Here is a 25,922-nt window from a genome sequence, read left to right as displayed (position 1 = left end):
CATAAGAAGGGCAAGTGGCAATATTTATGTTGGTACGTTGTTGTGTTTATAGTTGTATAAATCTTCCTTTTGACACAGGCCATATGTTGGAAGGAAGAGCATTAAAACTATGCACAAGGGGTGATTGGACCGAGGATGTAGCCATGTAGGACAATGGCACGCACATCAAGTATTTTTGGAAGAAATGTTAGGGAAGTCACCATAGGTTCTCTGCTGTCTAGTGTTTATTTTCCTCCAGTTATATAGTTGGGTACTCGATAGCTCAAGTAATTGAAACAAACTGCTTATGCAGGTGAGCTGGTAACCCAGAAGCCCTTGGACCGTGAGCGTCGCCACCTTTACGAGGTCCCAGTGTCTGCAACGGATGGGGGTGGCCGGCTTGCATTTGCTGTGGTTCGTGTGGCTGTTACTGATGTTAATGATAATGAGCCAACATTTGGTGCAGCTGAGTATCAAGTCAGCATATGGACTAACACCAGCGTTGGAACCACCTTACTGAAGGTGATGTTTACTTATTTTGCATTTTGGCGAAAGATATTTTTGTGCCTCAATGATATGTGGCACAGTCATGTGGCGACCTGCATTTTACTACAAATTGGTTTGGTCTCTGTGAAACCCCCATAGGAATTATGCTCTGAGGACCTCAATATACTAGAAAACAATTCTTTTCTAACCTTGCCTCATGATGCTTCTCTGGTATCACTTGAGAAAAATAAATGTATTTAGTATTTCAATCTAACGTGCAGTCATTCTTTGGAGGCTCAAAATAAAAATATATCTTAATGTACTGAAACGAGCTTTTTTACTATACCACATTTACTCGCATAATGAACCCAGTCACATAATGAACCCAACCCCCACCTTGGTCTTGAAAAAAATTTTTTTTTAATGTATCTGTGCATTTTATTTTGATGTGATAGCCAGTGCCGTTAAAGATTGAAATGACGTTAAATCACACCATTTCGTCCCAAAATAATGATGCAATCGAAGTCAAAACATAGTTTAACAACCATGCTAAACAGTGCAAATAGAAATGATATTGATCAAAATTTAAAAGTCCCACCTTTTGTAGCAGAGCACCATACTAGCACAGCAACACCAAAACAAAGCAAAAAGCAAAACGAAACTAAACAGTGCGGTTCACCCGCAAGGCCGCAATGTGTGTGTGCCGCTATTGGATGCTGCATTTCTGATGTCAGGTTTGTCGTTGTAAACTTTGTTGGACAGCTGCTGCGCAGGGCATGATTGGCTGGTAGGCCAGCTACATTGCCAGTTTTAAACTCATAGTTGGTCGAGCATGCATTGGAGCATGATTGGCTGGTAGGCCAGCTACATTGCCAGTTTTAAACTCATAGTTGGTCGAGCATGCATTGGAGCATCGGTACTGTGCAAATGGACAGCACTTCGACATCGATCAGTGCATGCTTGTCACGGGGGAGAACAAGTGCTTCGGGGGACAAAAAAAGGTTCATTGTGCACTTCACGGGCCAACACACGGACAACGTTCCCTTGTAAAGGGCGAAGTTTTCGAATATGGACTGTGTAGTCTAGCCACAGAATTAAAGGCCAGCAGCGGTTGGACAGTGAATTTCTTAGTACCGTCGTGCAAAATTTTTGCTGTTTCAACTCCTGTGACTTTTTTTCTCTCATGTAATGAACCTTCCCCCAAATTGGCATGAACTTTTCGATGGTAAGGGGGAAAACAAAGAAAAGTGAGTTCATTGTGCGAGTAAATGCTTTATTCAACTACTTTTACCGACCATGATATCGCCGGCCAAATCAAATACAACACTAGTGACAAGCTCATTATTCTCGTACCAATAATTCAATACCTAAATTAACATAACAAACACAAGGTAACGCAGGGACGATGTCATCGACATTCGACTCCCCACAAAGGACCCGCAGGAAACAACCTGCGGTTGCCACATCCTGCAGGTCCTCTGCAGGATCTCTATTGCCGCCCCAATGCCGATGAGTTCCCCATGTTTCCTGTGCATCGACCTAGCCTCGCTGCCGGGCAACAGTGCTGGTTACGATAATGATGGTGATCGTGAAACTGCGCGAGCACTGCGTCACCTATCGCTCAGCAGCTGTTAAACTTGTGGGGTCTAAATGAGGCACCATGCTTTTGAAGCGAAAGGATACCAGTCGACGCGGTCAAACCCAACCAAAGAACACATATCCTCATCATTATCATTTATTGAACCCTTAAAGGCCCCTTGCGGGGTATTACATAAGGGAGAGGCAAAAACACAATTCAACAGATGCATGATTGTCAGTGGTACAAAGCATAATCGAAAGTGAACTACATGATAAAAAACAATGTCAACAGAAGGAAAAATATATATATACGTGGAAGAAAACGGCAACAATTGTAAATTAACTACCATATCAAGTGATTTGTGATTAGCTGTTTAAATTTTAAGGGGTTTTGTTCGTACACTATGGATTCAGGCAGGTTATTCCAGTCTTCAATGGCAGTAGGTAAAAATGATTTATTGAAAGCGTTAGTTGAACCATGTAAGCGCTGTAAACATAGGGAGTTAAAGAGGCGACGCGATGAACGGGCAGGAGGTAGAAGAACGGTATTGCGTTGCGACGGGAAATCATGGTATAGTTTGTGCAGAAGGCAGAGCTGAGTGATTTTGCGGCGGATTTCTAGGGGAGGGAGGTTGAGGGATAGTTTGATACTGGTAATACTTAAGCGAGAACTGTATTGTGAGGTGATGAATCTGGTAGCACGATTTTGAATTGCTTCTAATGCATCGATTAGGTAATTTTTTGTGAGGGTTTCAAATAGCAGAAGCATATTCAAGTTTAGTACGCGTGAAGGTTTCGTAACCTAATTTTCGGATTTGCGGTGGGCAGGACGTAAGCGATCTTTTAATGCAGCCAAGTGATTTTGCTGAAGCGGTGACTAGTTGTTCTATGTGCTCGAACCATGTTAGTTTACTTGTTATTATTACGCCAAGATAATGATAGGAGTCGACCTGGGTTAAGGGTTGGAAGTTCACAGAATACTGGAAGGAAAAGTTAGTGCGCTTGCGCGAAGCTTGCATGAATTTACATTTTTGTGTATTAAGCTGCATTAGCCACCGCGAACACCAATTATGTATGTTAGACAAGTCATTCTGGAGTGTAATTTGGTCAGTGCAACATGAGATGCGATGGTAAAGCACACAATCGTCTGCAAAAAGGCGGATGGTGGATGAAATTTTGTCTGGATTATAATTAATAAATATTATAAACAAAAGAGGCCCAAGAACGGAACCTTACTGTACACCGAAAACTATATCGACACGGGTTAATTCATTATTCGCGACAACAATATACTGAACACGACCGGTTAGAAAATTTTTAATCCAAGAAAGGGCTAAGGGGTCTATACTGAGACAAGAAAGTTTACTTATTAGACGGCGGTGAGGAACAGGGTCGAAAGCTTTGGAAAAGTCGAGGTATATTACGTCTGTTTGAAAAGAAGAGTCTAGGTTAAAATGAAGGTCAGTAGAAAATTCGTACAGCTGTGTCTTGCACGACAGTCCACGCCGGAACCCGTGTCGGTTAGAAAAAAAGAAGGAATTTCGGTCCAGATGAGTTGCATTGTGGGAGTACATTACGTGTTCTAGCAGCTTGCAGGCAATGCATGTTAACGAAATAGGACGATAGTTTGAGGGGTCTGAAGGGCTTCCTGATTTGGGCACGGGGGTGACTTTACTTATCTTCCAGTCTTTAGGAATAAAACCAGTGTCAAGGGATTGGTTAAAAATAAATTGTAGGATAAGACTGGATATTAATTTTGTGCTTTTCAGAATATTAGCGGGTATATTGTCTGGGCCAGGAGAACTGGAGAATTTAAGGTTGTCGATTAGATTTGCTATTCCTTCACTTGTAACAAAAATGCGTAGCATCTGTGGGAAGTCTCTGGGCGGCAAGGACGGAACATCGGTGGTTCATGCATGAATACAGATGAAAAATGGGAATTAATGATTTCGGCGGAGTCAGTGGCGGAAACGGCCGAACCATCGGGATTAGTAAATGGCAGGTTTTGAGCAGCGCTTTTTTTAGGAGACAAATACTTCCAAAATTTTGTTGGGTTGTCGCGCAGGATGCCGAGGAGATCATGACTGAAGAATTGCCTTTTTGCATTTTTCATCAGTGAAGTGTACTCGCGCAAACATGTGCGATAATTTTCCCATTTACCAGGGGATTTTGATAACTTGATATATTTAATTACTTTGCCATTGATGATATCATCAGCCGAATCAACACATCAATAGTGAACAAAACTTTATACAATAATCTGATACCCTCAACCAACATAAGAACATTAAGGTAACATGAAGGCGGCGCTGCCAACACTCAACTTACCACGAGAGCCCGCAAGAAACAACTCGCAGCACCGTTTTCATGGACCCACCGCGGCAGACGATTGTTTGCGCCAACCGTCACACACCAAAGAGGCTTGTCAATCTTTTTTGTCTGGCCATGTAACCTCGTCACCAGGTGTCACTGCTGCCGCTGCCGTGCTAACCATAATGATGACGATGGTTAAGATCATGTGTGAGGGCTGCGCCACCTACTGCCCAGCAGCTGTTTACCCTAACTGCGGCCCATTCGCGGGACACGTGTGCGCCACAAGGCGAAAACAACTTTGCAGGGGTTAACGAAACATAGACGTTTCGCCACCTATACGGGTGGCATTGTCAGTGCACAAATACCATCAGATGAGAAAGTACAGCCGCGGCCACGTCTATGTAGAGCGCGCGAGAAGGCGGTTTTTGCTCTGCGGGTCGAAACATTGAGGCAGTTTCGGGCTCTCAAGTAGTGTAGCAGGAGAATGCATGGCCTAGTTGTCAGACTGAGCATGTCACAGCCCGATACTGCCTCAAGCTTTCGTGCCGCAGTGCAAAAACAGGCTGCTCGCGTGCTCAGACGTGGCCGCGACTGTACATCACATTTATATCTTGCCGTGAACATTTGGCAGAGGGCAATGATTACTATTGCATGCAGATTGATTACCATGAATGAACCATGATTGTACAAGTTTTCTTAGGCCCCATCATTATTGTCGATCCAGCTTCGTTTCATTATCGAGACCAAACACGTGTCCTTATTAACGTTCATCCAGCCATTTAATTCACTTGTGAAATGGACGATTATGGCATTTCAGTCTATCTAGATGTTCTCATATGTCGGAGTGTGTATGGTTCATTGGAGACAGCCGTGTACTGCAAATTTTGTGATAGCCGCACTGTGATGAGTTACGACTCGCACCACTCTGCAAAGCACAAGTATGTGGTTGTTCATACACTTCTGTTACACCGCGACATGCTATTGTCAACACAGGCCCTGGGGAAGTATGAAGAAATGAATGTTGCCAGTATCTTGAATAAAGCGAGCTGCCCTCAGTGATTTGTTGTTACGATGCAAAGATTCTTGTGGAAAAAAAGGAGCATGAAATATGATTACAGGTGACAGCATATTTTTTGCGATCTGAGTAGGATTTATATTTTTAAATCGCATTCAAAAGTAACCAAAACTGGCATGTCGTGCCCCTAGCGCAATTTTGAAGTCCTAAACACAACTATGAACTCCTATTAACGTCGCTGTGATTATTTAAAGTGCACCAGAAGAAGAGTTTAAGTTTGGAATATGTGTGTTATTGTTCGTTTTCGTTTGTTTGTATGTGGCTTACCAGGTAAAAAGTACAGCATGAGAAGTGGCGCTGCATTTGTGGCCTCTGCAGGGAAATGAGTGCAGTTGTGCATGCGCGCGGCCGCGTGGTGTTTTCAGAATAACACGATTTCCATCGCAACGGGCGCATTGAAGAAGCACGTGCGTTTATGAGTGGGATCGCTGCGGCATGCGAAATGCCGTCGACTTACTGCTCTGTGGAAAATCGGTTCATGCGTGCTGCTTGTGGTGGCGATGGTGGCGGTTCGTTGAATTCATTGCTAGCGCTGTCGTCTGTCGAAGCATGTCGCTCTGGCGCGAGCAGAAATTCATTCCTCTAAATCCCTCAATTCGCTCAGCGAAGACATATCGAAGCCGTCCAACTACGGCCGCACGTGAAATGCTATGCGTGAATTTTTGATCACTTGTAAAGGCATGCGTTTTGTTTTCGATGACTAGGCATAGCTCGCCTTGACTAAAGTCGAAAGAACTACCTGTGCGTGACCAATAGTACTTGCATAAGAAGCCCCTCAAAAGTGCTGTAGCTCTTGTAAAACAATTCAGTGCACTATAGAAAACAATGGTAGCGAGACTGCAGGCTTGACAAACACATTACCTGTTTGTACTTAGGTCTTCACTTTTCATCACTTGTGGAATCACACTGGCGTATAATCGCTATCGCGATCACATCCACTGTTTGCAGCATGTCTTTATAAGGCTGCATAATCTCCGCAAGTAAAAAAATTTTGATTAGAAATGTTCTACGGTGTTTTCCGCGTTACCATTTCGTGATTATAAGCTTTGACCGGTAAGCTTTCCGTTGCACTCAAGAAAACGGGTATCATAAATATCGGTTGTGGCTCCCTTTAAGGAACACATAAGGGATGTTACGAAAGCTATACATGCAGCACTAGCTTAGACGGATTTAGTTGAACACTGCCTGATAAAAAAACACGTGTTTGATAACGCAACGGCATTAGCGCGAAAAAACAATGATGAGGCCCAAGAAAACTTGTGGAATCATAATTCATTCATCCTAATCAATCTGCATGCAATAATAATCGTTACCCTCTGCCAGGTGATTACAGCAAGATATATAAGTGTGATACATTCTCTTATCTGATGCTATTTGTTTACTGACGATGCCACCCGTATAGGTGGTGAAACGTATATCTTTTGTTTTTCTGGTCGAGGAAAGCCAGTGATAAAAAAAAAAAAGAAAGTTGAAGATGAACTCTTTTGGCTTATAGAACAATTTTTCATGTTAAACGTAAATGCAGCTTATTCGTGAGACACGTGTGCAATACGAAGAGTGAATGACTTTACACGAGTTGATAGCACCTGCACACATTTCAGTTGTGCCGAAAGAGGCCGCATCCCTAGGCTTGTACAAATATTTGAGCACTTTGAATATTCAAACTCGCTTCAATTCAAATTTTAGGCATGGAACAAATTTGGATATTAACATGTGAATGCAAATCAAATAAAATGTTTTTAGAATATTCCTTGGATATTTCTAGAGCACGTTTCTAATACGTCAAAGCAAAATTGCAGAAAAATGTTGGATAGGATTCCTAAACATAATCGTAGAAGATAGCATGATGAAAGTGTTTCTTTTGGCTTAATTGATGAAACATTGGTGGGATGGTGTTTCATAGTTGTCCTATCAAAAATGAGGCAAGCATATTCTAAATTATATTTATGTACATGATTTGGGGTCACCAAAGTGTTGCCGACAACACTTTACATCACTTTACATGTGGAAGGTAAAGATGCTATTTCCTCTCCTCTTCTTTCAACTTCTGTGGAAGCCCAACTGATATGGCAGACAAGAGTGTGCTCCCTTTGATACCGAAGTTTCAAATCTGCCTCGTAGAGGGCAATATACAAGAGCATCTGAACTTTTTTGGACTTTTTTTTTTTCTAAACTTAAGGTCCATACCAGCAATAATTGAGCTTTCGCTATGTCACACTGGTCATCTCTCTGGTGAAAGAAGTGTTAAGAGATAATACACTTGCGACTGTAGCAGAGCTTGAAAGGCAGCTTTGCTTCATTATGGAAGTGTGGTGGGGTGAAAGATGTTGGCAATCTGAAGGGGCCACTGCCATTTGGACATTGACTGTACTATTTATCTTGGAGAAGTTCGAATAGTTGAATTCTAGTGCAAATTGAATTGAATAGCAAACACTATAAAAAGATTATTTGAAATTTATATGGTCACACACCCTTAGTTGTGACCATTCTTTCAACCCTTGCATTCATGAGCACTTCTGAAATCTGAATACAGCCAAATCTCATTAATTTGAACACGTTTAATTCAAGCTTCTGATTAATTCGACCTCATGCTTAGGTCCCATCAAAGCTATGTGTATTCCAATAAGCGAAAACGCCCTGTAATTCGATCGTGCAAGCACTCACGACGATTAGTTCGAACATACCATGCTCCGAAAATACTCCTAACACCACGTCCAATCCCGCAGCGGCACCTCCGACGCCTCAACGATGCACGCGAAGGAAAAGAAAACGAAAGAAAAGGCTGTGGTGGAACTCTCGCTCTCTCTCAAATGCTGATCTGCGATGTGCCTGGGCCATGCTTCTCTCTTTTTCGTTCCTGCCACGTAAAGACATTTCTTCTTTTCAGGCCACGTGCGAAGAGAGGAAAAAAAAAAGCTGTTGCAGAGTGTTGGTCCTCTGACGCACTAGTGCCACGCTTCCCTCTTTCCCGTCCCTGCCACGTAGACTCTTCTCCTTTCAGCGGCGCGCACGAAGAGAGAAAAAAAAAAAGCTGTTGTGGAGTGTTAATTCTCTCTCAAATGCTGATCTGTTTCTCTTCGCGTGGAGACGCTCCTCCTTTCTCCTCAGGTGCTGGCCACGCCCGGCTGCGGCGCAGGGTAGTAGTGGTCCTAATGGAGGCGCAGTCGTTGTTGTTTTCGTCTTTAGAGAGTGTCGGCACTGGACATTCTCGCGCGCAACTACTCTTGCCAGGAGAATGCTGAGGTCGAACTAGCAATGCTTTGCAAGCTGCGTACAAAATTGATTGGCTTGCTGCAAGGCAAAGGTGTGCATACGCGCATCACCGATTACTTCAAATGATGATGGATGTCCTGTGATTTTTGAATAAATGTAAGTCTTTTAAACTTCCACCTCGTTTATTAGCTGAATGCACATGCTCAACTGCATGGTGAGCCCTTCGTTCATTCAGCTTTTATTAATTCAAACTTCTTTAATTTGAACAAATTTGAGGGCCCCTTTGAGTTCGAATTATTGAGATTCGAATGTATAATGACACAATTGGGACAATTGAGGAATGTAGAACATTTTGTGGAATTGTAAACTTTCAGTTCAGTTTCGAATGCATCCAGCATGTGAAACTAAAACTGAAGGTTTGCGATTCTGCAATACTTACTATCTCATCATAAATGTTATTGCATACATATTACTTAATGCTATGTGTTCTAAATATGTTCTCAACCTTGTAGAACAGGACATTTTCAATTTAATTTAAAATTTTCACCAATTGTTTTCAGCACTTTATGATTATAAGTTGTGTGCACTTTCATTCATTAGTACGTGTTTTTTTGTATATCATTTCAAGTTGTTGGATTTTCTTCTGACTATTTAAAGAGAAAGCTGTAGTACTTCATGAAACATAGTGATGTTTATGACAAGGAAAGAAGCGTCAACCTAAGTTATATTAGTATACCAAGCGTGAGCCCCTCACTGTAGAGCGTGGAAATGATAGTCAGCTCAAGACTCAAAATGAGCTAAAAAAATACGTCCTGCATCTTGCTCAAAAAAAAAAAAAAGATTGTGCCATTTCCTAAGTTGTAAGCCTGGTGAATTTCAAGCATATTGAATGCTTCTTCTTTACATGGACATTCGGTTATAATCTGCAAGGCCATTTTTTTTTTTTCAAAATGTGATTTTTCGCATGTTACAGTCGCGACAACGACAGCTTTCCTTCTATTAAATATTTTCGCGTTGCCCCGTCACGGTGGTCTAGTGGCTAAGGTACTCGGCTGCTGACTTGCAGGTCGCGGGTTCAAATCCCGGCTATGGCGGCTGCATTTCCGGTGGAGGTGGAAATGTTGGAGGCCCGTGTACTCAGATTTGGGTGCACGTTAAAGAACACCAGGTGGTCAAAATTTCCGGAGCCCTCCACTACGGCGTCTCTCATAATCAAATGGTGGTTTTGGGACGTTAAACCCCACATATCAATCAGTTAAATATTTTCGCATTTTGTGCTGTTTCTTTAAAAGTTGAATTGTGCAATTAAGCAGAATTTTGAAAACAAGCAGTAACATTTTGTACTATGGCCAACTGTGGGCAAAACAAACTTGCCAAATGTCAGTGCGCCTAATCTTAGAGATATGATGATAGTGGAGGTTAGATACACAGGGTGTTATTTTCACTACATTGCTACAAAGTTGCATTTCAGTCGTTACCAGTTTTTTTAGTTGGTGGGAATCGAGGCTAGTCCGCTGCCTTTGCGCGGGCTTTGCCGCTTATTTTTGCCGTTCTCATGTCTTGACATGACTCTCCCCTCCTCTGTCGTCACCCGCGCTGGGGAAGTGGGGAGTAACGTTTAGCCCCTCTCACCTGGTAGCGGACGTTGTGGGGTCTAGAGGTGGTAATCGCCACCACGCTCTTAGAGTAAAAGGACACAGTAAATGTGGTCAGTGCAAACCAAACCACAACATACGTTTATTTAACTAATTTTAGAACAACGATATTGTCTGCTGAATTATTATAACATAAATCGTGATCAACACACTAGGACATCCTTACACAATAGTAAACATACACTCCGAAACACGACAAACACAATAACACATCCAAGGCGCCGTCGCCAACGCTTGACCTACCACGAGGGCCCCCAACGCGCAACCCACGGTGCCACGCACCGGAGACTCATGCCAGAGACAACCGTTCGCGGCAATCAGCACGCGCAAAAGAGAGCTGCTTGTTTCTTGCGCGCCGCCACCAAGGCTTGCCTCTGCTGCCAGGGGTGACTGCCGGTGCTACCTCTCTAACAACCATGATGATGATGATGATAGCGGTGATCACCGCTCGCGTACAAAGCGCCACATATCACTCAATAGCCGTGACCCCAAAATACGGCTTCTGCACGAGACACATGGGCCACACGGCGCAAATAACTTTACAAGGGAGTGTCAGTACCCCTCACAATGTCGATTGTGGCGCCGTGCGCAAAGTCTCTGTGGACGTATCGCACACGCTCATCGGGAGCGAGAGAGAACTTTTCCGGGATGACGTGGGGTAAGCACGCCTTTCTTTTGCATCCGTCGGCTCTTTTTGTGTGGGGCTTGTTCAGACTTCGTCAATGGCGCCTTGTGTCCACGGCGAACGCTTTCCCTTTGTCGCCCCTCCCCCCCCCCTTCGACTACCAGGCCAAAGAGCGGTGCGGTGTCCTGTCTTAGTGCGTAGTCATACTATGTGGATCCCTGCCTCTAGGAAGCCAATGTGAGCCCATTCTTGCCCTTGCTCGAGCGACAGGGCCCTTCATCGCGGTGTCACCGTGAATCATTTTGGTCCATGGAGACGTGCTCGCGGCACCCCTGTGTAGTACTTCTCGCCCGTGGCGTGGATAAGCCCATTTGCTTTCCTGCCGCGCCTTTTGCAATGGGCTGTGTACTGCGTTTTTGGTGTTGCCGCAGACAATAAAGTATTGCGACCTTGAACAGTACCATGTTCTCGGCAGGGTGACGGTTAACGCGTGCCCTGCGGATTGCTAAGCCGGGACCCACGCTAGTGGCCGTAATCTTTCTCGATATGTGTACACTACAAGTTATAACTGTTGGTACAGCATATTAGAGCACATTTTGATTTTCCTAAATTAAATTTTTTACGCTTGCAGCTATTTCATCATGTTAAAATTAAATTTTCTTAAGCCCTACAAGCCAGAATCTTTATTATAATGTTTAGACTAAATGTAATAACTTTTATCGAAGCTGGTGACCTAACTTAAACTCTTAGTAGGACTGGCAGCTGGCCTAGTTAATATTGATACGCTATGAGCACAGCCATGGTTTGTGGACGCTATCATAATGATGCCAGTTGTCTTTCTCGCCATCCTTTGTCTACAACTGAGGACAATACAGAAACGTTCGACATCTGCTTTGCTACTGTTTCACGCGCATTTAATGATGTCACCACACTTCAGTGGGAACAGCGCAATGACTTAACTTTATTACGATCTATTGTTCTTCGCCATGGTCCACCTCATGTCATCATCAGTGATCGTGGTCGCCAATTCGTTGCCGAAACTGTACAGGAATTGCTTCCTCTCTGCACTTCGCAGCTTTGGCATTTGACACCATATTATCCCTAGACAAATGGCCTTGTGCAACACACAAACCACACGCTTACTAATATGCTGGCTATGTATGTATCTTCAAATCACCGGAACTGGGATGAGATTTTGCCATTCATCAGCCATGCTTATAATACAGCGAAGCACGAAGCCACGGGCTTCACTCCGTTCTGCCTACTCTACGCTCGACAATCGCTCAGCTACCTCGATACAATACTTCCATTCGAGCTCCATACGAACGATTCAGTTGCTCGAACACTGTGCCAAGCTGATGAAGCCTGTCAAATTGCCCATATTTGCACACTGGCATCGCAAGATCGCTCCAAGCAGAGGTATGATCAAGCCGACAACCCTGTTTCATTCAAAAAAGGGGACCGCCTGTGGTTGTGGACCCCTCAGCGGAAACATGGCTTATGCCAGAAACTTTTAGCGCTCTATGTCGGTCCATTCGTTATCGTAAATCGCCTGAGTGACTTGACCTATGGCACACTTGACGTCAGCTGGTCGTCGGTCAAGCCAAACACAGTTGGCACATGTAGCTCGTCTCAAGCAGTTCCATCCCACACTACGCCAATGATTCGCCTCGCCCAGCGGGCTTTGTCTGTGAATCGGGGACTGATACGGTATGAGCCGGGTCATGGCTTGGGACAAAAGTAGAGGAAGAGAAAGTTAGTTAGTTCGGCCTATGTTTGCCATCATCGCCGATCACCACCTGAACTAGCCTGTAAATAAACATAGTTAAACTCAATCTAACCGTAACAATATGAATTCATAATTACAAAAGCTTTCCAAATTGAATACTTTGTAAGGCTCAATGAACATGTGCCGTCCATGCTTTCTACCTTGCTCATTTCACCTGCAGTTTAGAGTTTTCTTTGCGGCTTACAGGTTCGTGCTTTTGACCAAGACCAAGGAAACTGGCTGCGTTACAGTTTGCACGAAGCCCCAAGGAATGTCAGTTCAATATTCAATATCACCCATGACTCGGGAGAGCTTTACCTCAAGGCGCCACTTAAAGGTGAGGCTTCCTCGAAGTAACAAAATCATAATAGTATGTGCAGAGTTCAGGCTTCCACATTTAAAACAAGACAATTAACCTTGCATACATTGAGAGGGCAGTGTAATCTTGACATAGAAAATCGCTGTGTAACTACATATTCAAGGAAAACTGTGTATTCTCACTTTTAGTGCACGAAAGGACACGGGCGAAAAGCAACACGCACACAGTGCCGTGTTTGCATCACTTTGCGTTCTTCTCTTTTAGTGCACCGAAAGGTGAGAAATGAATTACCACAATCCCAAGAAACTATCCCTGATGTGTCTTTTTTTTTTTAGCTAAATTTTCAGAAATTGTGTTTTTCTGTAATTTCAGTGTATGTAGTGACTGCTACAGCAGAGGAATAACTTCTACTGGTGCTAGTTGTCATACGTTTGACTTGCACTCTGTTTTTTTATTTATTTTTTATCTAGTATGTCAAAGCAGAGCGGAACATCTTCTAGCAACAGCTGTGGCAAAACGGTCTAGCAAAACCTTTGGAGCAGTGGCATTTCTCATTTTTACATAACGTAGTCTTGTACCTTGCATCTTCACGTGGTTTGGTGTTTCTGTTGTGTCAGGTGACAAGCATGAGAAGGGTGAGAGCAGTAAGTGCAGCCAGTTCTCGGTTATCTTGCAAGCAAGCACAAATGTTCAGGGTGTCAGAGGCAAGGCTTGCAAGTGACCTCATTTGGCTGAAAAGATTTTAAAAATGTCACCACTTGTTATTGCAGAGCCCACTCTCTGTTCTACAATTGTAGCTCAGAGGGTATAGCATAATTGTAGCTACAATTGTAGCTCTTAATGCGCTACAACAAGAGGTACAATTGAAACCTGCATTAAATGAAGTTATCTTGACAATGAAATAGTTTTATGTACTTGGTAAACACCCACACGATTCATGTCGTGTATCTTGCACTTTTCGACAACGAAATAATTCTCTGTTGCAATTTTGCTACAGTGAAAACTGACGGGTTATTTCCCCACACATTTCATGCTTGTGCAAAAGTTCACATACTCCAGAATAATGCGCTCAAAAACCTCTGCTTCGCTTAACTGCATTAAGTGCCACCGCAGTGCGCTTGCATCGGTGCCACCATCTTTGTTTATGAAATTGACGCGGTGCCAGAAGCAGTCACCAGATGTCAAGTCACTTGTTTAGACTGATTTTTTTATGTCTTTGAAGTGTACCGTATAAACCGGACTATAGGTCGAGTGGGAATATACCGTATTTACTCGCGTAATCCTCGCACTCGCATAATTCTCGCACCCCCCACATCGCCCAACAAAAATACGATTTCTTTTTTTTCCTTGAGTAATTATCGCACCCCCGAAAACTGCCCCAATAAAGTCGTCTGCTCGTTCCAGCCAAAGATGATGATAGCGCGCCATCTCTTAAGCATCAAGCGTACTATTCCACGGATTTTCAATCCAATTCAAGCCAAGCCAAAGTAGCCAATGCGCGTTGCGGCGTTTTGTATGTTGTGTCGGTAATTTTGGCATGTTATGGGGCGATACTGAAGCTACACTGCTGCTTCTAGTTGCAAGTGATAGATCATGCACTAAACAATGGCAACAGGGCCGTCGTTAGGCCCTTCAGAGCCTACGAGTTTTGTGTTCGCTACTGTTGACGGCAGCTGAAAGTCACCAAGACGCGTTGGGCCTGCCGTGTGCCTAAAACTGGGATTGATGGTAAACTTTATTTCTTCAGAAGCAAACTGCGGACGATTCTGTTAAATATCCATCAGCCCAATATTGACGTCCTACGCTTACCTTTTGAGAGCTCCTTTGAGCAACGAACACTACCGCTACGCCCGCAACGCCCACAAGCTTTGTGTATGGCATTCTAATTCTCGACTATTTGCTTCCACTTTTTGTGTCTCAAATAAATCTTGCCTTGTGTTGAACCTCTGCTTTTATTGTTGAGGTAAGTTTTAATTAGTACTTCTTAAAGCTTGCTGTTAGTTGCTGGTGTGAGAATCCCGATTTTCGGCCAATTCGTTTTCTTTTTCGCTGTGTACGTTTTCGTGAAAAGTTTTCCCCGCGTAATTCTCGCACCGCCCATCTTTGCATCGGTTTTCCGGCAAAAAAAAGTGCGAGGATTATACGAGTAAATACGGTAAGTCGACCTCCCAAGTTCAGGTTACCGAAAAAGAAAAAAAAAAGGAAAACAACCCAGAACTGCCGAATCACATTTATTTGCGAATCGGGCGAACCGCACCTTGATCGTCGGAGTTCCCCTCAACCACCATCGCAACTGCTCCTACTCATCCAACGAAGCACCAGTGTCTTCCAAAGACGAGAGTTTGTCGCTAGTTGCCTCCCACAGTGCGTCGTCTTCTGTGCCATCCAGCGAGTTGCTGATGCAACATTTCGTGAAAGCATTTTCCACCATGGAATCCTGCAAGAAACGCCAGGCGGAAAGCACCCAGCCACAAACATTCGCAAGCGGAGGCTTCTGTAGGTGGCCCGTCGATGTCTTGGGGTTGTCGCCGGACATCCACTCTTGGTATTTCATCAGCACTCGGTCCTTGAACGGCTTGTTTAGCACAATGTCGAGCGGCTGAAGGGTGGACGTAATACCACCTGGTATCACAGCGAGGTCCGTTTTTCCGTCACCCATTGCGCGTTTCACTGCTTTGGTCAAGTGGCCACGAAACACATCCAACACCAGCATGCTGCGAAGACGCAGCAGTGCACCTGGCTGACGGTTCCACACCCCTCTTATTCATTCGAGCATCATGACCTCGTCCATGTATCCATTTTCGTTGACGCAAACGACAACACCGGGTAGGAACACTTCCTTCAGAATTTTCTTGCGTTTCAAAATGATGAAGGGCGGAAGCTTTCTACCATCTGCCATGCATGCCAGCATGACAGTGAAATGCGAGTGCTTGTTGCCAGTGGACAACAGTTTCACATTCTTGGTGCCGCGCTGCGTGACCGTGGTCGACGAAGGCATGTCAAACCACATGGGGGTCTCATCGGCGTTGCCAATCTGCCCCATCATGTAGTTGTTCTGCTCCCGAAGCCAGTTCACGAAGCGCTGAATGTTTATGAGCTTGTCCTCGAACTCCTCCGGCAACTTTTGACAGATAGATGTGTGCCGCCGGAGAGAAAATTCTTCGCGTCGCATAAATTGACGCACGCAAGAGTTTGGTGCACGAAACTCTTCTCTCGTGAGCCCAGCTTCTCGAACGAGTTCCACGGCTGTCTGGCGAATGGTATCCACGGTCACTGGCAGCGAGCTCGCACGAACTTCCCGCACAAAGTCCGCTAGCTTATTTTCTAGCTGCGGATGAACGCCACTTCGTCCGCGAAAGGACATTTTTCGAGGATTGCATATCTGCAGCTTCCCTTTCTGCGCCCTCCAATAGCGCACACTTTTTTCCGATACACCAAAATGGCGCTGAGCAGCCATATTCTCGTTGGCTTCTGGGAACTCAACAACATCTAGTTTAAACACAGCTGAGTACTGCCTCCTCGCACCGCTACTCATACCGTATACACGCGTGTAAGGGCCGCACCCGTGTAAGGGCCGCATCCCGTTTTTAAGAAGCACATATTCAAAAAAAAAAAGTTGCGTGTAAGGGCCGCATCCGCACTTTCCTTGACCCATGCGTATTCAAAATGCGCGCGCGTGTGTGAGCTACTAGGCGTTGTCAGTAGATAGCGTTAGAGAACGCAATTCTCATCATCACCATATAGTACATCATTAGAATAATTTGTTGGTTTTCTTCATGCTAATATGTTCATGAAGTTGGCTAAAAATTTTTAGTTTTTTTTAGTAGTGTTCATACACCCGCCAACTAAAGGTTAAAGCAGGATTTTATCTTTAACTTCTGACACTTCTATACAAACGTGCTATTCATATCGGCATTAGCATCACCAACTTTGGTGTTTGTGCGTTGTTCGGTCATTGTGCTGTTCAGCCTGCCATGTGCTCGAGTTTTGCGCACCGTTGAATGACTCTGGGACTCCAGCTAGTCTTCTGCGGGGCGTTTACGTTTTCGCACGATGGGCAAGCAGCTGAGTAGCTACACAGCTGGCTATAAGTTGAAGGTGATCGAGTTTGCCCTCGAGCACGGGAAACGGGCCGCCGGCAGAAAATTCGACGTTGACGAGAAGTGTGTTCGACGTTGGTGCGCCCAGAAGAAAGCCTTGCAGAACACCAATATCAAAAAGCGCGCTTTCCGAGGAAAACAGTGCAAGTATCCCGATTTGGAAGCGGAGTTGCTCCGCTATGTGACTGAGGTGCGGAACGATGGTTTTGCGCTCACTACAGACATGCTGCGCATGAAGGCACTAGCCTTGGCACGTGCGAAAAATATACCGGCCGGGGATTTCAAGGCTAGTGCTGGCTGGGTGCGAAGGTTTATGAAAAGAAAAGGACTCTCTTTTCGGCGAAGGACCACGCTGTGCCAGCGGCTGCCAGAAGACTATACCGAAAAGGTGCTTAGTTTTCACAAGCATGTCATCGGCCTGCGCCATCAGCACATTTATCTGTTGTCGCAAATAGCGAACGCTGATCAAACTCCTGTGTGGTTTGACTCTCCCGAGAACTACACAGTCGAAGTAAAAGGCAAGAAGAGTGTCGCCGTGTGGACCACCGGCGCTAAGCGCCAACGCTGCACCGTGATGATTTGTGTGACCGCGGACGGGCGGAAGCTACCCCCGTACGTTGTTTTGAAAAGGAAAAGAATTCCGAACGAAGTTTTCCCCAAGGCATCATAGTTAGAGCCCAAGAGAAGGGATGGATGAACGATGATTTGGTGCTAGACTGGGTGAAAAGTGTTTGGCAGAACAGACCGGGAGCTTTGTTGGCCAAACATTCACTTTTAGTATTGGATAGTTTCCGCGGCCACCTTACCGATAAGGTGAAGGTGCAGCTGCGCCGTGTCGGCACAGACATGGCCGTGATTCCAGGCGGCCTCACAGGAATGTTGCAACCATTGGATGTGAGCGTGAATAGACCATTCAAAGTTGAATTCCGAAGACTCTACACGGAATGGATGGCAACCGGCAACCATGAGCACACGCCGACCGGACGGCTGAAGAGGGCACCGCTTGCTACTGTTCTCGGTTGGATATTGTCGGCGTGGAGCTCGGTGTCGACGGACATTGTGTCCCGAAGTTTGAAGGTCACTGGGATATCCAACAGCCTGGATGGCACCGAAGATGACTGTTTGTGGAATGATGGTGCTCCGCAACACACTATCTCGGACTCCGAGTTAGAGGACTCATCGAGTGACGACGATTAAGCGCACACGCGGCATACTGCAATAAACGCTCTTCGTTCACTAACTGGTACGTTGTTTTTAGTTCACCATAAAAAAAAAGGTCCGTGTATGGGCCGCAACCTGAAAATTAGCCCTCACTTCCTGAAAAAAAAGTGCGGTCCTTACACGCGTTTATACGGTATTTAGTGAACGAAAAAAAAAAAAGACCACTAAAAATGCAGCTCAATGTCAAGCGGAGCAAAAACTCGGAACAGATCGGAAGCAAATTATGAACACAAAGAAAACAGACGGAGAGAAAAAAAACAGCCTGCGATTGGATTTGGATGCGGATATGGCCCCGTCCGGCTTCTCAAGCACATGCAAGCCACATGTTGCCAGACAGAGGCGCACTCACTTTCGGCTAGACACCATCATATAAGACGAGGGGCGGCTTTAGCTTATTATTTTATTGAAAACGTCTCGACTTATATTCCGGTTTATACAGTAGCAACAATGCTGTTTGTGCTAGCAGTTCAGTGCCTTGCTGTTTGCCATTCTCGGGCTCACATGCACAAGTGGTCTTGTTCACACATGTAAAGGTTCTTTTGCGGTTTAAAGAATGGGTCTAGGGCCCATTTTAAGGATGTCCTGCAGCGGCTCCACAGCGATATGCACAATCAGCATCAAAAGGAGTGATTCTCATGGCTACATTCATATGTGTGCTGGGTGCTTTCAAAATGATGTCAGAGTTTGAATGCAGGATGATGAAGTCGCATACAATTTGGCACAATCATGAAGGAATATCTCTGTGTTTACCATGGTATCTACTAGCATAATTTGCACACTTTTTTTTTCGCAACTTGTGAGCTCAGCACAGGGGGTGTGCAAATTATGTGGAGATTCTGCTTGCAGTATATGCGTAAAAAAAATGGAGCACCAAGGAACTCTACTTGTTTATTTAACAGAATTAGCACGTACCTGAAGCAGTCAGTTTTCAACCAGTCTAGTCGGAACCACTGGTCGCGAAGTCCGATTGGGAAACATCACTACAACTGCTGTCACTGCCCTCCCAAAGCACGTCATCCTAGGTTTCATATAAGGTATTCGAATGTCCCATTTTTTTTTTAGCTCTTCTTAAAAATGCTGGGAGAAGCTAGGGAGGACCTAAGCTTATGCACGTTATTGAAAAGGTCTTCAGTAGCAGAAAACTTTGTATCAGCAAGATCACACTCTTTTGCTTTCTTCTGTGCCGATCATCACTTGTTGAAGAACTTCATGCTTAAGTGTTTGGCATTACGATCCCAATTTTTTTCAGCAAGCTTTATAACAGGGAGCTTGACTATATAACTATTGTAGCCTATGGTGGCGAGACCTAAACTTCCAAAGTCAACCAAGCATGCATTGCAGCATGGACGCAGAGATTTAGAGCAACAGTTGGCGCGACATGGCCTTGCACATCTCCAATGCAGAAAATAGTCCATGCTGTGTCATGAGTATGCATTCTCATGGTGAAAGAGGTGGAGAAATAGGTATACGCTGATGCAGTTTCGATGTCGGGTCAACAAGGTTGGGTGTTCGGGATGGTATTCTAGGCACTGTAGTTTGAAGCAAGTCCTCGGAAAAAGAGACTTCACATTCGCAGCCCATCTTACATGTTGCTGTGCTCACCTGCTTGGTGAGCAGCTCGAATAGCTGGTGAATGTCTGATTGTGGCCATGTTTGGACTTTTAAACTAGGAAAGGTTGCCGATAATTTTTGGATCTGGCCAGGCCACTACTGAATAGTTCAGAGCATGTACCTTCTTGAGCAAAGCTATATTAGCCAAGTTACTGGAAGAACTAGGATACTCTGACTGAAATACTGTTCACTTTAGTGAGGCTACAAAATTTGGAGAAGCATGCACAGTACAAATTAACCAGCGCATCTTGTGTTAGAAAAGGCTTTCTTTAATAAAGAGTTCAACATGTGATTTTTCATCTGTGAAGACATTGCAGGGAACATAGGTTTGGCTCTATGGTTGTACAAAATAATTACAGTAGTATTATGCCTAGAAACAGGGCAAATACCGTATTTACTCTCGTAATGAATGCAATTTTTTTCCCGAAAATTAAGAGCAAAGTTGGGGGGATGAAAACTTTTTCGGGAGGACCAAGAAATGTGGTAATAAAAAAAGGAGTCAGGTCGCTTAGCCTTTCCCAATTGTTATACGTGTACACTGTTTGGAAATAGCTTCTTTGTTGCTCTTTACTCATCTTCGGTGATATATGGCGCTCTCTTTTGCAAGCTGTCCTCGGGCCGCCCACACAACGTCATAAAAGCGTTTTGCGGCTATTTTTTTCACTGTCGTTTAACCGCAACAGTGGTATCTGCTATGATCTCGAGGGGTGACCAAAAGCGTGTGCTTCGATGCTACGGCGCACTTTGCGAATTTTCTGGCAACTTCTATGGTGACCTTGCTACTCACCGTAGCGGATGATCACCGCGGGTTCACGCTTAGCGAGCCACAGGGCCGCGACTTCGTCACCTACTCGCATGTAGCGCACCGCTCCGCACGCGCTCAACCAACAAGGTGTTTAGCGCAGTGCGGCAAAACAGACAGTGTTCGAATAACAGAAATACACCAACACTTTATTGCCTTTGGGGGCACCCCGAGCAACATTACAACGTCCGCCCCTGAAACGCGTAGAGCAAACGCTCCCGCACGCGGACGTTCACGATAAGGGGGAACCGCAAGCACGTCGCGGCTGGCAATAGTGAGCTTTGACACGCCGGTTGGGAAAAGGTTCCTCGCGGCTATACTGCGCACTCTAACGATGACCACTGGGCCTGGTCGCGAGAGTTAGGGCAAACCTCGTACACGTAGGCCCACGGCAATGGCGGCTCGGTGTGGTGCGACTACTTCAAGCACTAGGCACCGCTGTTGGCTTAGCGTACGGTACCAAAGCTAGCACTCAAGTATACATGCCTGCCGGAATGCCAAGGCCCCCCACCCCAGGCAGGCTACAGTCCTGCGATCCCCAAAGGAGACGTAGCGTGTATTAGCGCAGTACATAACAGAAAGGGACACGACACAAACGTAGAAATAGGTAGGCGCTAAACTTGCACCGGTTTATTTCATGCCAATCACAACCATTTTATACATCTGCGACAAAGCACAACTCATCTTGCACGTGTTCTTAAACCAAAGAACGTCATTTCCTTTTCTGACAAGGAAATCGATGACGGGCTTACACACAAATGGCCTAATTCTTCTATAGCCTCGGCTTCTTTTTTCTCCCATGTGAGCCGATCTCTAGAATGATCGATAACTATGCAGCTATACAGATCAGGGGAGCACCCACAGCCTTCCTTGGTTTAAGAACGCATGTAAGATGAGTTGTGCTTTGTCGCGGATGTATAAAATGGTTGTGATTGGCATGAAATAAACAGTTGGAAATTTAGCGCCAATTTATCTCTACATTTGTGTCGTGTCCCTTTCTTTTATGTACTGCACTAATACACGCTACGTTCATGGATGATTAACTCACCTGATCAGCAACCCTTCCCAAAGGGGATGCAGATGAAGGAATCACGTGCTTACCCGGTGCCAACCAACGAAGGAGAGACCTCTCTCGGCGCGTACATGACTCAGCCTTTGAATTTTCGCAGCCCCTGAGAACACATGCCTCGCCTACGCGTATTGCCACGCGCCGTTACCAGAGCAGGGAAAGGGAACGGGAGCGGCCGTACGGCGGAATGACTGTGAAATGGTCGCGGGCGTGCCTCAGATCTCCACACCTTGCACGATGACCATGACCACGCCATTGACATTGTAACAAGTAACCAACACTGCAGCAAGCTACACCTGAAGCATCAAAACAAACGGTCGATAACGAAATTAATGACAAAATACGGCCACCGCCTCTCTTCTACATGAGAAGTTCCTCTATGCACAAATAACAAGCGAAGCGAGAATCGGCGGTGCTACCATGTTGCAAAAATCGTCACGATCTTTTCTGAAGAATAAGGGATTCTTTCTGGTTTTCCAGAAATCTGTAATGTGATAGCGACGAATGAGCCTTCGCGAAAGCAAATCCTGTCCTTGTCACTTGAAAATCGCGGGCACGTGGTTAGGCTTTTTCCTATTTACAGGAAGCAACCGCCGGTTGGCACGGGCAGTTTTGTGAACTTCGCTCGCTGTGTGCTTATCAGCTGTGATGTCTCTAGACTCGCATCGTTCGTAAACACCGCTGTGGCGCTCAGATAAGACAACGGACGTGCCGCACACAGATTCAAAGAAAAACAATACGGCACGCGGCAACGGGCGAGGAGGGAGAGAGCGAGCTGAGATGGCCGAGGGAAGTCAGCAATGTAATAAAAAATGGAAGAGATCCAACAGATTACCGTGTGCTCAGATTTGGGTGCACGTTAAAGAACCCAAGGTGGTCGAAATTTCCAGAGCCCTCCACTACAGCGTCTCTCATAATCATATGGTGGTTTTGGGACGTTAAATCCCACATATCAATCAGAGCCAATGGGTGAGGAGGTGCCAGGTGTCTGTTAGCGGCACTGCAGCAGAATAATGTAGGGGGTGTGTTTGTTATGCTGGTGAAAAAAATTTAAATTTTGATGACTGAAGTTGGGGTTGCGTTTATTATGTGAGCGCGTTCATCACGCAAGTAAATACGGTACTTTCTAAGGGTGAAGCTTGGTGGACAAGTTGATGATTCTTGATGGTGAAACAGCACGAAGGTGCTGTTGAAAGAAGCAATACACATAGTGACCCGTGCACTGTGTTGTGTTCCTCCTTCGTGCCACACTGTTACATTTGCACTGTTCTTATCAACAAGTCCTCTTCGTAAGATTGACACAGCATGTAGGGGCCCATACAAAATCCTTGACTGAATTTATTACCTAGGCTTTAAATTACATTTCCGAGCAACTGCACTGCCTTTGCAGGTATTGGCGTGTTCCAGTTCTTTGTTCATGTCAGCGACCAAGGTGAGCCACAAGCTCGCTGGGCTGTGGCACCTGTCACAGTGGCCGTGGTGTCGCCACTGGAGGAGCTCCCTTCGCTCGAACTTCCCACACGCGACCTCTTTGTTCAAGAAAGTGCGCTTCTGGGTAGCTCTGTGCTGGCACTTCCACCTGGCTCAACACTGACGGGACCCTCTGAATTCAGCATTGATGCTCAAGGCAATCTTGTGGTAGCCGCACCACTGGACCGGGAACATCAGAGCACGCATCATTTAACCCTGCGCAAGGAGACGTCTCATGGCTTGGCCACGGCCTTTGATGTCACGGTGCATGTCTTGGACGACAATGATTGTGAACCTGTGTTCGATGTGTTGGCCTATAAGACTGCAGTAGCTGAAAATGCGGAGCAGGGCTGTGTGGTGGCTCGGCTCCTGGCACACGACCCAGATGTGGCACTGCGTAAAGTGACGTACGAATTTTATGAAGACACTGACCCTGCAGCTGATATCTTCCGGGTGGACCCATTGAACGGGGTGGTCACAACACGAGTGGCACTTGATCGGGAGGCTGTGCCTTTCTACAACTTCACGGTGAAGGTGCGCGATGATGGCTTGCTGTCCTCTTCAGCCTGGGTTTATGTCGAGGTGCTGGACGTCAACGACAACCCCCCGGTGTTCGAGCACTCCAGCTACCAGCTGCAGGTGCTTGAGGATGCTGTTGCAGGCACTGTGGTTGCCAGCCTGCGTATCGAGGATGCTGATCGGGAGACTGCTCCTGTTGGGTTTTATGTACTCTCTGGTGACCCTGGCCAGCAGTTTGCAGTGCGGAACAGTGGTGATGTCTTTGTGCAAAGGCCTCTGGACAGGGAGACACTGCAGAACTACACCCTCACAGTGGGGGCCACTGATGGCTTGCATGTGGCCACAACTCAGCTTGAAATAACCGTCCTGGACAGCAATGATAATCCACCCATCTGTCGCAAGGTAAGGTCATCTAGTGAGTAGGAATGCATAGAATGGTCAGGAGGGAATTAACTAATCAAGCAAGATAATTCGTGATGAAGCCACTGGCATCACAACAACAGTATTTTTTTTTTTAATAACAGGTACTAACCTCAAAAGCTATGCTTCTGTGTATGGTGAATGAGCTAGCAGATGGCAAGGCTAGTCAGGTGTTAAAATAAGAATAGGCGCTTTGTTGGCACTATCACCAACACAACCTTCTTATTGCTTTGCATGGTTGTATCACTCAACAACATTGCTGTCGCTAAGAATCAATTGTGCAAACCCACTGTTATGATTATCTCGGGAACGAATGCATACGAAGGATAGGATTGGGGAATAGACGGAGACGGGAGTGGCATGATCAATACACTTTATCTAACAAAGAATGAGAAATGCCCACGCTCAAAATTAATACAACGCGCATACACACAAAGAACTAAGCTCCATGCCTAAGCCAAAACTAATAATACTGCATTTTCCGGTCTATAAGTCTCACCCTTGTATAAGTTGCACCCCCCTCAAAATGGCAGTTTTTCCAACAAAAAAAATGAATATAAGTTGCACCGGTGTACAAGTTGCACCTGCTTACCTGGCCATCTAGTGCCGCGTCATGAGAAAGCACTATGATAATTCATACTAGAGGCGGCCGTCGCGCTTGAAAGTTTCCAGCTGTTTGCACACACGCGTGCGAGCTCTTCCAAACATACACAAACACAATATTTTCAGTCTGAGGTATCGTTATTGTGATGGCTAGCAGCGTTTATTCAAATCCACCGAAGTCTTCTTCTTCCGAGTCGCTGACAAATAGCGCAGCTATTTCGGGTTGTACTCCGGGCACGTTGTCCTCCAGCACGTCACTGTTGTCCTCCGACTCGCTCGATTCGGACTCAACATCAGTCACGCAGGGAATCAAACCGGCCTTGCGAAAGCCCGCCAAAATGATCTTGTCAGATATTGAATTCCATGCTACGCTCACCCATTTCATCACTTCCCCTAACTCAGCGCGTCTCATGCGCCCCGTTTTAGTGAAGCTGTGTTCATCTTCTGACATCCATGATTCCCACAAACGTCACAAGACGGCCTTAAAGCTGCGATTAACCGAAACATCGAGTGGCTGAAGCATCTTGGTCATGCCGCCGGGTATAATTATAGGCATACAATTCTTCGAACTGTTTTTTTTTTCACAACGTCGGTGATATGTGCCCGCATACTATTCATCACCAGCATTTCTGGCTTCACGTGGAAGAATCCGTCGGGTCGACGTGAAAAACAGCGGTCAAGCCACACACCCATAATTTCTTCGTCTATCCAACCCTTTGTGTTCGCCTGAATCACCACTGTAGAAGGGAAAATACCTTTCGGCAAGGTTTTTCGCTTAAAAATAAGGATGGGAGGCAGCTTGGTGCCGTCTGCGCAGCAGGCGAGCACAACGGTGAAGTGAGACTTCTCGTGGCCTGTTGTCCTCACTGTGACTGTCTTTTGGCCTTTCTTGGCGACGCTTCTCCCAAGCGGGATGTCGAAGGTCAACGGCACTTCATCCATGTTGACGATGTGGCTCGCGCTGATGTTGTTCTTCGCTACTTCCTCCCGCCGAATGAGCTGAAGCGTTCCAGCTGCACCTAGAAGTCATCAGGAAGCTTCTGACACACTGTAGTGCGGGCTTTCATCACAAGCTGATTCCGCCGCATAAAGCGGT

The 25,922-nt window shown here is 45.5% G+C and overlaps 1 protein-coding gene across 7 annotated transcripts in view; it reads left to right on the top strand.

Annotated features, from left to right (window-relative positions):
• The window catches only part of LOC119178697 (fat-like cadherin-related tumor suppressor homolog), an 812,220-nt gene that overhangs the window by 350,763 nt on the left and 435,535 nt on the right, over positions 1–25,922 (top strand). For all 7 annotated transcript variants that reach the window (XR_012888480.1, XM_075882464.1, XM_075882456.1 and 4 more), the window contains 3 exons: positions 293–501; positions 12,900–13,029; positions 23,205–24,205. Coding sequence is in view for 6 of the 7 variants with exons in the window: in XM_075882464.1 (XP_075738579.1) it covers positions 293–501; positions 12,900–13,029; positions 23,205–24,205 (1,340 nt within the window). In the remaining variant the exon portion in view is untranslated. The remainder of the gene's footprint in view (positions 1–292; positions 502–12,899; positions 13,030–23,204; positions 24,206–25,922) is intronic.

This window comes from Rhipicephalus microplus, chromosome 2 (assembly GCF_043290135.1).
Source record: "Rhipicephalus microplus isolate Deutch F79 chromosome 2, USDA_Rmic, whole genome shotgun sequence".
Classification (NCBI taxonomy): Eukaryota; Metazoa; Arthropoda; class Arachnida; order Ixodida; family Ixodidae; genus Rhipicephalus; species Rhipicephalus microplus.
This window is presented reverse-complemented; position numbering and strand designations above follow the sequence as displayed.